At 40.4% G+C, this 14,053-nt stretch overlaps 1 protein-coding gene across 1 annotated transcript in view; it reads right to left on the reverse strand.

The window, feature by feature from the left end:
• Nucleotides 1-14,053, reverse strand: part of zbbx (zinc finger, B-box domain containing) — a 41,637-nt gene that overhangs the window by 11,567 nt on the left and 16,017 nt on the right. The window contains exons 7-8 of the mRNA XM_052018610.1: nt 13,645-13,740; nt 6,476-6,634 (exon numbers count right to left, since the gene is read on the reverse strand). Of these exons, the coding sequence (XP_051874570.1) occupies nt 6,476-6,634; nt 13,645-13,740 (255 nt within the window). The remainder of the gene's footprint in view (nt 1-6,475; nt 6,635-13,644; nt 13,741-14,053) is intronic.

Here is a 14,053-nt window from a genome sequence, read left to right on the forward strand (position 1 = left end):
ACCCTGCATTGCACCTTCACTAGGCTGGCAGCTGATCCTTTTTAGGTATGCCTGATGCTGCTTCCAGCATTCCTGCATTCCTCCATGAACCAGGGTTGATCCATCAGCTTGGTAGAGTGAGAAATATGCTGGGCTGCAAGGTTACAGATTGTACTAGTTTCCATTTCTTCTCCTGATAAAGATGCACAGTGCCTCATGGACACCTAGTTTTAAGCCTCTGGACCGGTTCTGAGTCTATTCCATAAAGTACAATTATTGTGCCACAAAACAGGATGGAAAGTGTCCTTGTTGCAAATGTGAACATCACCTGTTTGTTTGCATATCAGACAGTTAAAATACTTCAAATTAGATTTTGTGGATTAACTCCAGAGGTTACAATATGTGTCCTTTTCATAAGCTACAGTAGTAAAAGGTGTTCATTACTGAAAGTAGTTTGCAAACGCAACCAACAATCTCTTCACTGTCTTACATAGACAAAATTCCCTCCAGATAAACCCTTTTTTGGTGACTCTGTGCTTCTGGAGGATTTCTTTGTTGACTGCTCTTTTGAACACTAAAGTATGAAGCAAGAAGTGCATGCAATGATTTTACTTCTCTAGCATGTCTGCACAATGGCATTCCATCTGCTAGTTAGACTATCCAGGAGGTAACATTTCAGCATGTCTGCAGACTGCTCAACAGCAACATGCATTGTGGCAAGGTTGCAACATCTGTCAATCCGCAGATATAATGGGGTGTTCTAGATTGGGTTTAAACCAAATCTGCAAAAAAGGCAACACAAAGGGCTGTTGAAAAATATAAAAACATTATGCCCCAAGGAATCAATGATGTTCAATTGTTATTCAAAATCCTCTTGATCACAGAAATTTCCAAGAAACACTTTTTTGAGAATTATACTACATTAATAAGCCACATAATTTATGGAGTAGAGTTAACTAAATCAATGCAGTCCTCAAATGGAGCAATCATGGCCACATTACAGCAGAAGTTGTGTCCTTGCTTAAACTGCTGGGTCCTTTCCATGGAACACATGAAGATATTGCTGCTGGCAAATATGGCATCTGTCACTTAATTTTAAACATCTGTATAAAGCTATCGGACTGGTGCTTCCTACCACTGCCTGGGAGGATTCCGTGCTATAAAAAATTAAGGACATCATTAGCTTCACAGCTGCAAACAGTGCTGTAGCATTCCTAGAGTCTGTCTGAAGAGCTCCTACAGCTCGTAATAAAGCTTAAGTTCCCTCCTTCATTGAAAATGAAAGCTTCATACAATTAACTTGACTCTAAATAATCTTACAAAAGCACCCAGCTTAAATAATTTGTCCTAAAATTGCTGAGAATGGTTCAAATAGCCACAGTTGAGAAAATCCAGAAGCAAGCCAACTGGATCTGCCAAAGGCATGGTTAGTATAATTAAAAAATTAAAAGAAGAATTGATGATATCCTGTAATAAAATATACTTCTAGGCAGACCCATAATAGTAGCGCAGGAAGCTGATGGTCGAATTTTCTGATCCATATGTGTTATGGCATTATTGGCAAAGCGTCAGAAGGTGATGGAAGGAGAGGGAGAATGGTAAATCAAATCTCTCTAGGTTAAATAATTCCAAGATTATTCTAAGGGACAGCACAATGTTGCAGCTGGTGGAGCTATTGCATCACAACTCCAATGACCAGAGTTCAATCCTGACCTCTGGTGCCATGTCTGTGTAGAGTTTACACGTTCTCCCTGTGACTGCACAGATCTTTTTCCAGGTGCTCCAGTTTCCTGCTACATCCCAAAGGTATGCAAGGTTGGCTGCAGTAAATGCCCCAAGTGTAAAGGTGAGTAGTAGGTTCTAGGGAAAGTTGATGAGAATGTGGGGAAAATTCAATAAAGGGATTAGTGTAAATGAGTGCTTGACGGTCAGTGTGGACTAGGTGGGCTGAAGAGCCTGCTTCTGTGCTATGACCCTGATTTTTAAAAAATTCTTACCAACTGTGTGTTTATTGCAGTCAATGTATTGATGAGACAGTGTAATCATTTGGAAAAGTAACATTGAAAATGCCTTCTCTAAGGCTTTATCTCCTCCTGCTGGACTACTGGTGCCAATGCAAGCAGAATAGAAATTCTAAAGAGAATGGAAGCAGTTTTAATGTGTGAAGAGAAGGAAAAAGTGAGGAACAATTGGGGAAATCTGAAGTTAGGGGTGATGTTGTAGCAGATTCTTTTTTTAAACCCAGTAGCTCGAAGTGCACTTGGGGAAAGGAGGGAAGGGTAGGAACTGGGAAAAAGTAAGGAGGATAAAGTACTTGAGAATTTAGTGAAGTATGATCATGCCTCAGCTCGAACAATCAGTTATTAATCCCAACCTCTGCTGTGTAGCTCTGTGATACACTAAAAGTTGTCAGCTATCTAGAATCTATGCAATGAAATTCCCTCACTATTTCTCACTCTCTTCCTTCTTTCTCTCCCTCTAATACTTAAAGCCTACCTCCTTGACCAAGCTTTTAGTCACTTGTCCAAACATTCACATGGTTCGAAGCTGAATTTTGTTTGACAATGGTCTTGTGAAACACTTTGAGACATGTTACAATGTTAGGCGTATTATATAAGTGCCAGCTGTTTTAATGCTGAAAGGGCTATATCTTAGGCAAAGAAGCAAGTCTCTCAGCCCACCATGTCTACCTATAGAATTAGTACCATGGTCTACCCCATGCAATGGTGATTCTAATGCTGAACTAGATGCTTCTTAAATGTTGTGAGAGTACCTGATTCCACCATTTTTATTTATATGTTATACAAAAATAGAAAGAGGAAATACTGGAAATATTTAGCAGGTCAGGTAGTTTTTCAGAAAAAGAAGCAAAGGTATCAAGTTGGTAACATTTCAACAGAACTTGGGAAAAACTTAAAAATCAGGGATATGTTAAGTTGCATACCGGGGGAGGATGAAAAGTATAATGGATATGTCTTTGAAAGGGTGGAGATCAAGAGGGACAGAATGAATTAAAACACAGCAGTGTTGGCTGGTTTAATCACAGAGGATGAGTCTGGAGGAGATGTAAGCATAAGTACATGAATGAGAATAGAGCATAGAGAGGAAAGGAACACTGGAACCGTGAGATACAAACAAACTTCAATTTTCCATCACACTCCCACTCCAATTTCTGTCTTTGGCCTCCAACTATTCCAAAGAAGCACAACCTAAGCAACTTCCAACTTGGCATGCTACGTCTCCCAGGACACAACAGCAAAATCAACAATTTCAGATCACTAGCCTTTCTAGTCTTTATTGGACCAGTTCTGAAGAAATGTCATCAAGCTGTCATGTTAAATCTGTTTTTTCTCTCTTGACTAATGTTGCCTGACTGCTGGGTAATTCCAGCACTCCCTGTTACTTAACATCTCCAACACTACAGTGATTTGTATCTCACATTTCCAGCATTGCTTTTCTTTTCCTATCTCCTCTGTCCTGATTCATTTCATTCTATTTAATTCCAGACAGCTGCAATTAACAAGCCTTCACCCTCCTCACTCAGCTACTTCCACTGCTACTTGTGTTATACAGTCCTTTGGTCTTCACTCAATCACAGAGATGCCTTTTGTTTTCTCCACTCCTTTGTAACTTAGAGAGTTTTTCCTAGCTCGGATAAAGGTCATTGACCTTAAATATTAACCCTGCTGCTCTCCCCATAGATGCCACTTGACCTGTTAAGCACTTCCAGTACTTTTGGCTTTATTTAAGATTTCCAATATCTGCAGTGCTTTTGCTTTTCATTTATTTTATGCCACCAAAATACAGGAGTAATTTTGCTATGGGAAATGTTGGTGGGAGTGTGACAAAGAAAAAATTAAAAGAAAGAGGTCAATAAATAGAGTCATATGGCACAGAAACACGCCCTTCAGCCCATCTTGTTAATGCAGACCATCAAGTACCCAACTACCAGCATTTGGTCCAGAGCCTTCTGCATGTTGACAATCATCCAGATACTTTTCAAATGTTGTGAGTACCTGGCTCTAATACCTTCTTAGGCATTGCATTCCAGATTGCAACTACCCTCCTGAAAGGAATTTTCCTAAGATCCACCCCAACCCTCTTACTCTTCACCTTAAACCTATGACCTCAGGTCTTCAACGTCTCAGTTATGGGGACAATTTTACACTATTCACCCTGTCTATGCACCTCATAATTTTCTCTACCTGTATCAGGTTCTCCCCCTCAGCCTTCTCCACTCCAAGCAAAACAAACATTACCTATCCAGTCTCTCCCTATAATTGAAATATTCCATCCCAGACAACATGCTGGCAAATCTCTGCACCCTCTCCAGTGCATTCACATTCTTTATGCAGTATGCAACCTAGAACTCCACACAGTACACCAGCTGTTGCCTAATCAAAGATTTATAAAATTGTACCATGGCTCCATGTTCTTACATGCAATGCTAGCATCCCAAATGTCTTCTTCAAAGTCATATCTACCTATACTGCCATTTTTAGAGATCTATGGACTTGTACACCCCTAGATTCCTTTATATTCCTTAGAACTTTACCAGTCACGGTGTATGTCCTACCCTTATTAGACCCCATAAAATCTATCACTTTGCAATTATCTGGATTAAATTGCATCTGCCATTTCTACCCTCAATTTACCAACCATTCTGTAACCTAAGATTATCCTCCTCACTATCAACATCACCATCAATTTTCATGTCATCTGCAGATTTCCTACTTCATATTCAAGTTATTAATGAATACAACAAAAAGAAAGGGTCCTAGCACTGGTCATGGACTTCTAATCATAAAAGCAACCCTTGCCATCATTTTCTGTTTGCTATTGTGCAGCCAACTTTGGAGCCAATTTGGATCTTGCCTTGGATCCCACGGTGGGAGAAAGGGCATGTTAGAGATGGCTAATGAGTACACTTTACTCTGTACTGTTGACACTTGACTCTGTACTGTTATTTTTTTTTTACCTGTACTATATCAATGCACTCTGTACTAACTTGAAGTAACTGCACTGTGTAATGAATTGACCTGTAAGATTGGTTTGTAAGACAAGTTTTTCACTGTACCTTGGTACAAGTGACAATAATAAACCAATACCAATACCAAAAATTGGAAAAAATATGCCAATAGATGAAGCTTTTGGGGAAGTCATGTGCCTTTGAATTACAGGATAGTTATGTGGGAGAGGACTGGCAAGAGAAAGAGTGACCTTTGAAACATCTTTTACAAAGCTGAAGTCTGGTTATTCCATATAACATGAATTGCACCATATAAAAACATGTTTAAAGTTGACCGAATACACCAAAACTAAATGAAATATCAACATATTTCATGTGTCTCTGCAAGCTCTAAAATGTATAGGTGTGCAGTCTACAAATCCAACTGAAATGATCCCGCACTTACTTAGGATGAGCTCAAGTGCTCAACTCAGAATTTTGATGAAAACCTTTTTCTCAGCACACAAGATCTACTGCTGCTACTATATTCCTCACTTAAAATGTGAAGAATAATAAATTAATTCTCAAATGTCAGTGTTATTTTCAATAAACATGAACATTCACAAGGATGCTGCCTGAGATGGAACATTTCAAATATGAGAAAAGACTGCATAGGCTGGGTTTGATTTTCTTGGAGTGGAGGAGGCTGAGAGTGAACCTGATTGAGGTATATAAAACCACGAGGGGCATAAATAGGGGTAGATAGTGAGAAACTTTTTGCCAGAGCAGAGGCATCTAAAACTAGAGAGGGCATAGATTTAAAGCAAGGACAGGAGGTTTAGAAAGTATTCAAGAAAGAATTCATTTTTCTGCAAATGCTAATTGGAATCTGGAATGCACGGCCTGAGAGGGTGGTGGAGGCAGAGACACTCACAACATTTAAGCAGTCCCAAGGCAAGCACACAAATTGCCAAGGCAAAGGAGGCTGCAGAGCAAGTGCTGGTAAATGGGATTAGTATAAATGGTACTTGATGATCAGCATGGACAAGTTGGGCGAAAGGGTTTGTTTCTGTCCTGTATGATTTTGTAACTCAATGCCAAATGAAAATAAATCAAATAAGTGGTTAGATGATAAACTTTTAAGGGACGGCATATGCTTTCTCTGCTTGTGTTAATCCCCAAGTACTTATAGCTTATACTATGTGCACATCCACAACACTTTCACTTTACTTTGAAAAAGAACATGTATTTGAAAAGTTACACAAGCTAATATACCACACCACTTCCCTTAAAATATTTCCCCACCAATCCCCAGAAGTCTCACTGACACCTTCAGTCTTGCTTTTGAGAGTTGATAGTGATTTTTGAAACATCTGGATAGTTTGCTAGTTTTATTGGCTGACAACATCTTATCAGAAATAGCAATTGCACCAGTTTTAATTTTATTATATAAAACTGGGCTACAGTTAATAAGCATAAAAATATACACCATTTAGATTTGTGACCACTTCTCCATATAAAATCTTCTTAATTCAAACAATAGCCCACCTCAGCATTTTGTTGTGCATTTATCTTAGATGAAAGTTTTCTTCCTGAAAATGGTTTCTTCAGAAACTGCTTTGTATTCACAGGAGGGTCATCAGATTCAATTTGTTTTTTAAATTGGCTGACTAAATGCAATGAATTGCTTGATGCATGTTTCTCAGTCTGTCAATAACATAAAAATGGATGACATCATTAAATGGGACAAATTAAAAAAAGTCAGCTTAATAAGCACTATGTTAGACTTTCATTTCCTCATAGTTTTAATACATTTATTATTTAGTCCGTCATCATGAATATTCCAATAGTCCTCCAAAGGACATTTACAAACATGATATAAACAACACAATAGTTCTCTAGCAACTAAAAATCTGCATGTGATAACTTGAAGCAGTACATGACAAATAACCACACTGCATCATTGTTTGCTTTATTCCAAGTGCCCTCAGCAAGATGAACAAAACATCATTCTCTATGCATGAACACAATTCCCTAGAAGCTGGATACAACAGCACTTCTTTTCCAGCACGATCTAAACAAAAATTCATTTAAACTGAAATAGATTGCATTTGCAACCATTTTCATGTCAAAATATGCCAATTGGGAAATTCGAGCACGCACTTCCTTGCAATCCCAATCAACCACCTTGCAATCCCAATATACATTTCCACATCAGGCATTCACATAATGACACCATTGCTCGTGCAATTTCCTTTTTGAACATTGCTGGGAAACTTATGGACCACACTGTCCTGAAACCGCTTATCATAGTGTACTCCCACGACAACATGGCCTTAAAAATGCAATGTTAGACTGGGATGCCTGAAGGCAAGAACAAAAATTACATAAATCCTTGGGCTACCACCACCACTTTAAATTAACTCCCCAACCAACCCCCAAATCTCTGATATGTGCTCACCACCGACCTCTGCTTCTGATCCACATATTGGAACATGTCAATTCAAGTTATCCCATTTACTTCCCAAAGGTCAATCCACTTTCATCCTCTAAACCTTTCCAAATGCTGGCCTGATCTCCTTCAAATGTTGACCGGTAGCGTCTCCAATTCCTTCTCTTCTTTCCACAAGTAGCATTGTCTTTGATCACTTCACTCTCCTTCTCACTCCTATCGTTCCCCACAACAAACACACAAATACAGGAACTATCTCCTGCCCCCTTCCCTTCACCACCAGCCTCTACAGCCAAGACAAAATGAATGTGTCTGGGGCTTTCACCACACCACACTGCTCCCCACAAAAAAAAAGACAACAGTATCAAGTTGCCGCTATTATCAGTTTAGCACCTATCCATCTTCAAAGCGCACCTCCACACTGGCAATGAGGAGGATCAAATATGAAAATAACCAGCAACTAAGTCTTCCTATTTGCAAATGAATTTTAATGTGGTGGGACAACAACCACATCCTTTAGAATTTACTGAAATTTCTAGACAACTTAGATTTATTATCAAGAGAAGGAAAATTTAAGTGCACTGTATTATAATAAATAAACAACACTTTTTCAGCATAAATAAAACAAACTTTAAAAAAACTGAAGTATTTTGTTAAAATACACAGTTAAATGTCATTACCATAGGGCCTTCATTATTCTATTTGGAAGGACACATAATTGTGTCCTGTTAATAAATACACTCAAATGCACAGCATAAAATGAAACAGAGCAAAAGCATATTCTTTTCCAATTTAAAAGGAGCAGATCGTGTATTCTGCTTTCCCCTCCTAAAGGAAAAACAGGAAGTTGTAGTACCCCTGGCACTTCTTTTAATTTCTCCAATTCAAAATGAAAGAAAGAATTTACTTTAAGCACAAAGCTGCTGAATCACTCAGCAAAATTTCAAATTTTCCTTGTATTGAAAGCACTGACAGTGTCCTGCATATTACTTATGGACAGTCTTCTTCTGTTCTTAGGCAGTCCTAGGGAATCAAGGATGACTTGCTTCCACTCCAGTTTAGTGGGTTCTGAGGTGGCGGATGAGGCTGATATGGAAACCACACACTCTTCCACAGAGGGGGCAGGAGGTGCCTAAAGGAGTGGCTAGGTAGGTAGTTTGTGAGGAGATACACTCTTTCTGCCACTTACGCAGGGCTTCTCTGTATTCATGATGATGGACTTGATATTCTCAATCCTATCCTCAATGCTCCTTTGCCACTTTGGTAATGGGCCAGTGTTTCCCGGGAGTCAGTGGGGATATTGCACTTTCGAGGAGGCTTTGAGAACATCCTTGAATCTTTATCTTTGTTCTGTTAAATTCTGTACCAAATTGGCAATAACTTGGCTATAGCTCTTTCGGAGAATTTTCATGAAAGCAAGCAATGAAAGGGATTCTTGGGTGACTATCTTTTAAATTATTATTTTGGCCCGACTCTTCCTCTCAACCCTGAATCATGGTCTGTCAGAAGCTCCTACCAGTCCAGCCAAGCCACATTAAGAAGCATCACTGTGAATTTAGTTGGGCTTCCACTCACAACAAAAATATTGACAGCAAACTACCAGCTGCAGAAAAAGTGAAAGTGATTTTTCCACAAGGAACAAAAGGAAAAAGGTACAGTGTGGGATGGGGGTGGTGGTGAAAGCACAGTAAGTGGTGGAGACAGCAGGCCAGACAGTATCTGTTGTGAGAATACTAATCAGTTAACATTTCATTTAAAGACCCAACAGAAACCGCTTCTCCAGCACTGTTTTTGGCCATCAGTTGTATTACATTTGCTTCAAAAAGAACTGCAATAATGACACCAATCAAGTTTCTCTCCTCATGATTCTGTCTGGAGCACAAAAGACACTATAAGGATATACTGTTCTGAGCATACCGCCATGCTTAACGCAATGTTAAATGATGACCTATGAGGTGATCTTCAACCATGCATGTTCACAGCAACTGTGGTCTGTCCCAGAATCACAATAGATACTGGTGATGGTGCATAGGGTTCTGATATGATCAGCCAAAATTTCTACCTGAGCAATGTATCCAAAAATCATTGTGTTAGTCAAACAATTACCTACCCAATATTGAAAGGCCTGGATAGAGTGGGCGTGGAAAGGATAGTTCCAGTAGTGGGAGAGTCTAGGACCAGAGGGCACAGCCTCAGAAGAAAAGGATGTCCCTTTAGAACAGAGATGAGGAAGAAATTCTTTAGCCAGAGGGTGGTGAATCTGTGGAACTCATTGCCACAGACTGCTGTGGAAGCCAAGTCATAGGGTATTTTTGGATATTTTGGGAGTTTGGAAGGAAGTTAAAAAAGCAGGACCTCAAGGGTAGTAATCTCCGGATTGCTGCCTGTGCCACGCGCCAGCGAGGGAAAGAATAGGAGGATAAGGCAAATAAATAAGTGGCTGAAGAGTTGGTGCAGGGGTCAAGGGTTTAGATTTGTGGATCATTGGGATCTCGTCTGAGGTAGATATGACCTGTACAGAAGGGATGGGTTACACTCGAACTCGAGACAGACCAATGTCCTTGCAGGCAGGTTTGCTAGAACTGTTGGGGAGAGTTTAAACTAGGTTGGCAGGGGGATGGGAACCAGAGTGTTAGGTCAGATGATGGAGCAATTGGTGTAAAGGTAGATGCATTGTGCAGAGAGACTGTGAGGAAGGATAAACAGTGGATAGGGTATAAACACAGGCAGATGGATGGACTGATATGTGTTTAATGCGAGAAGTATTGAGAATAAGGATGATGAACTTAGAGCATAAATCAGTACATGGAATTACTATGTTGTGGCCATTATAGAGACTTAGCTGTCGCAAGGGCAGGATTGGCTGCTTGATGTTCCGGGGTTTAGATGTTTCAAAAGAGATAGGGAGGGGGTTAGAAGGGGAGGGGGGTGGCATTGCTAATTAGAGATAGTACCACAGCTGTAGGAAGGGAGGACATCATAGAAGTATTGTCCATTGAGTCAGTGTGGGTGGAAGTCAGAAACAGGAATGGAGCAATCACTTTATTAGGAGTATTCTGTAGGCTCCCAAATAGCCACCGGGACACTGAGGAGCAGATAAGTAGGCAGATTTTGGAAAGGTGCAGAAATAACAGGATTTTTGTCATGGGTGACTTCAACTTACCTATTATTGATTGGCACCTCCTTAGTGCAAAAGGTTTAGATGGGGCAGAATTTGTTAGGTGTGTATAGGAAGGATTCCTGACACAGTATGTGGACAGGCTGACAAGAGGAGAGGCCATTCTGGATCTGGTACAAGGCAATGAATCTGGTCAGGTGACAGATCTCTCAATGGGCAATCGTTTCAGGGATAGTGACCACAACTCCCTGACGTTTAGCATAGCCATGGACAAGGACAGGAGAAGACATTATGGGAAAGTATTTACTTGGGGGAGTGCAAATTATGATGGTATTAGGCAGGAACTTGGGAGTGTAAATTGGGAACAGATGTTCTCTGGTAAATGCACTGCAGAAATGTGGAGGTTGTTTAGGGACCACTTCCATGGGGTCCTAGATAGGTCTATCCCACTGAGAAAAGGAAAGGATGGTAGGGTGAAGGAACCATGGTTAACAAGAGAGGTGCAAGGTTTAGTCAAGAGGAAACTTATTTAAGATTTAGGAAGCAAAAATCAGTCAGGGCTCTTGAGAGTCATAAGGTAGCCAGGAAGGAGCTTACAAAGGGACTTAGGAGAACTAGAAGGGGGCTTGAGAAGGCCTTGGCAAGTAGGGTTAAGGAAAACCCTAAGGCGTTCTACACATATGTGAGGAACAAGAGGATGACTAGGGTGAAGGTAGGACCGCTCAGGGATAAGGGGGGAGAAATGAATCTGGAGGTGAAGGAGGTAGGGGAGGTCCTAAATGAATACATTGCTTCAGTGTTCACCGAGGAGAAGGACTTAGAGGAAAGGGGAGGTTAGCGTAGAACAGGCAAATACGTTGGAGGATGTTGAGGTTAAGAAAGAAGCAGTGTTGGAGCTACTAAAAAGCATTAGGATAGATAAGTCCCCAGGGTCAGATAGGACATACCCCAGGGTACTTTGGGAAGCAAGGGAAGAGATTGCTGGAGCATTAACAATGATCATTGAGTCCTCCCTGGCCACAGGATTGGTACCGGAGGATTGGAGGATGGCAAATATTGTTGCATTGTTCAAGAAAGGTTAAAGGGATAACCCTGGGAATTATAGAGCAGTTAGTCTTACGTCAGTGGTGGGCAAGGTATTAGAGAGGACACTTAGGGACAATATTTATGAGCATTTGGAGACACATAGTCTTATAAGGGATAGTCAACATGGCTTTGTGAGGGGCAGGTGGTGCCTCACGAGCCTCATAGAGTTTTTCGAAGAAGTGACAAGACAGATTGATGAAAATAGAGTGGTGGATGTTGTATATATGGATTTGAGCAAGGCATTTGACAAGGTTCCCATGGTAGGCTCATCAAGAAGGTCATGAGGTATGGAATCCATGGAAAATTGGCTGAGTGGATTCGGAGTTGACTTGCCCACAGACGGTGGTGGTAGATGGAGCATATTCTGCCAGGAGGTCGGTGACAAGTGGTGTTCCGCAGGGATCTCTTCTGGGACCCCTGCTCTTTGTGATTTTTATAAATGACTTGGATGAAGAAGTGGAAGGGCGGGTGGGTAAGTTTGCAGATGACACAAAGGTTAGTGGTGTAGTAGATAGGAAGCTTGTCATAGGTTACAACGGGATATTGACAGGATGCAGAGCTGGGCAAAGAAGTAGCAGATGGAGTTCAATCTGGAAAAGGGTGAAGTGATATACTTTGGCAGATCTAACCTGAAGGCAGAGCATATGGTTAATGACAGGATTCTTAACAGTGTGAAGGAACAGAGAGATCTTGGGGTTCTATTACATAGATCCCTCAAAGTTGCCACACAAGTTGATAGGGTGGTTAAAAAGGTGTATGGTGTGCTGGCCTTCATTAGCCAGGGGTTTGAGCTGAAGAGGCTTTAGAGAGGGTGCAGAGGAAGTTTACAAGAATGCTGCCTGGATTGGAGAACACATCTTATGAGGAGAGGTGGAGCAAGTTAGAGCTTTTCTCCTTGGAGAGACGGAGGATGAGAGGAGACTTGATAGAGATGTATAAGGTTATGAGAGGCGTAGACAGAGTGGACAGCCAGCATTTTTCCCCAGGGCAGTAATGGCCAATACTAGAGGTCACCCGTTTAAGGTGCTTGGAGGGAAGTATGGGGGGGGGAGGTGCCTGGTAATGTCAGAACTAGTTTTTGTTAAACACAGAGATTGGTGGGTGCCTGGAATGCATTGCCGGACGGGGGTGGTAGGGGCTGATACGATAGGTTCATTTAAGAGACTCCTAAATAGGCACATGGATGAAAGAAAAATAGAGGTTATGGGAGGTGAAGTGGAGTGGGAGATAGAATGTGCATAAGGTTTATATAGGTCGGCACAACATCATGGGCCGAAGGGCCCATACTGTGCTGTACTGCTCCATGTTCTATGTATATTTAAAGCAAAGGTTGATAGGTTCTTGATTAGTAAGGGTGTCAAAGATTAGTGGAAGACAGGAGAATGGGGTTGAGAGGGAAAAATAAATCAGCCATTAGCAAATGGCAGAGCAAACCTAATGGGCCGAATGGCCTAATTCTGCTCCTATGTCTTATATTCTTATATAGATACAGATATTAAAATAACATTTACTTATTTCCTGTACATTGTGTGTCCTAAACCAATTATTCCCCATCCTTTAATGCCAATTAATCCAAAGACAACACTTGACCTTGACATTGCAGGTAATTTTAATTTACAGCTTTGCCACAAAATGGATGATAACATATTATTGACCTGACTGATTTTCTTTCCCATTGACTTTGATACAAAGTTCACAGGAATTCAGCAAGCTATTGCAAAAATCGATGACTAGTTAGATCTCAGTCACAACTAATCTATTTACCAATGTATCCACACATCTTCAGGATAAAGATAAGAATGCCTTCAAATCTAAGTTGAGAAATGAGCATGACTGTTGCTCAGTTACTCACAATATGCTAGATTTACAGATATGAAACAGTGATCAGTTTGTGGATTCCTTTCTTTTGAAGGCTGAGAATCAAAAAGTTATCAGATTTACTTTAAAATCAGGCAAACTTTAAACATTAAAATTTTAGTTTCAAAATCTCTGAGCAACAATGGATTTAAATTTACAAAATCATCTTTAATGAAAAAATGTAATAGAGTGAGTTGTCTGTACCTGGAAAGGGGAAAACCTGTGAAGCTTCAGTGCCCCCTTTTGATGGAATTTAGCAAAACAGCTGCAACAGTAATCTTCTCCACACTCCACACAAACCTTTGGGAAATTCAGGAAACATGTTAAAGTGGCATTAGCTGAAATGATCACTAATATAAAAGGAAGATATTTATGTTCCAAATATTTATGCAGTTACCTTTCTGGCGTAAATGTAGCAGAAACCAAAACTGACATTAAATTCTACATGGATAGATTTACAAAAATTCCCATTCAGTGCTCTTATTCACAGCATGCAGACAGTATGAATCGTGACAATGCTCTTGATTTTCTGTACATTACAATGAATAAATTCAAAATTGTGGTATATGCACTTCTGATTTCATGATGTGCATTCCCAGCAGGAAAATCTTCT

Source organism: Pristis pectinata, chromosome 6 (assembly GCF_009764475.1).
Source record: "Pristis pectinata isolate sPriPec2 chromosome 6, sPriPec2.1.pri, whole genome shotgun sequence".
In the NCBI taxonomy this organism is placed as follows: domain Eukaryota; kingdom Metazoa; phylum Chordata; class Chondrichthyes; order Rhinopristiformes; family Pristidae; genus Pristis; species Pristis pectinata.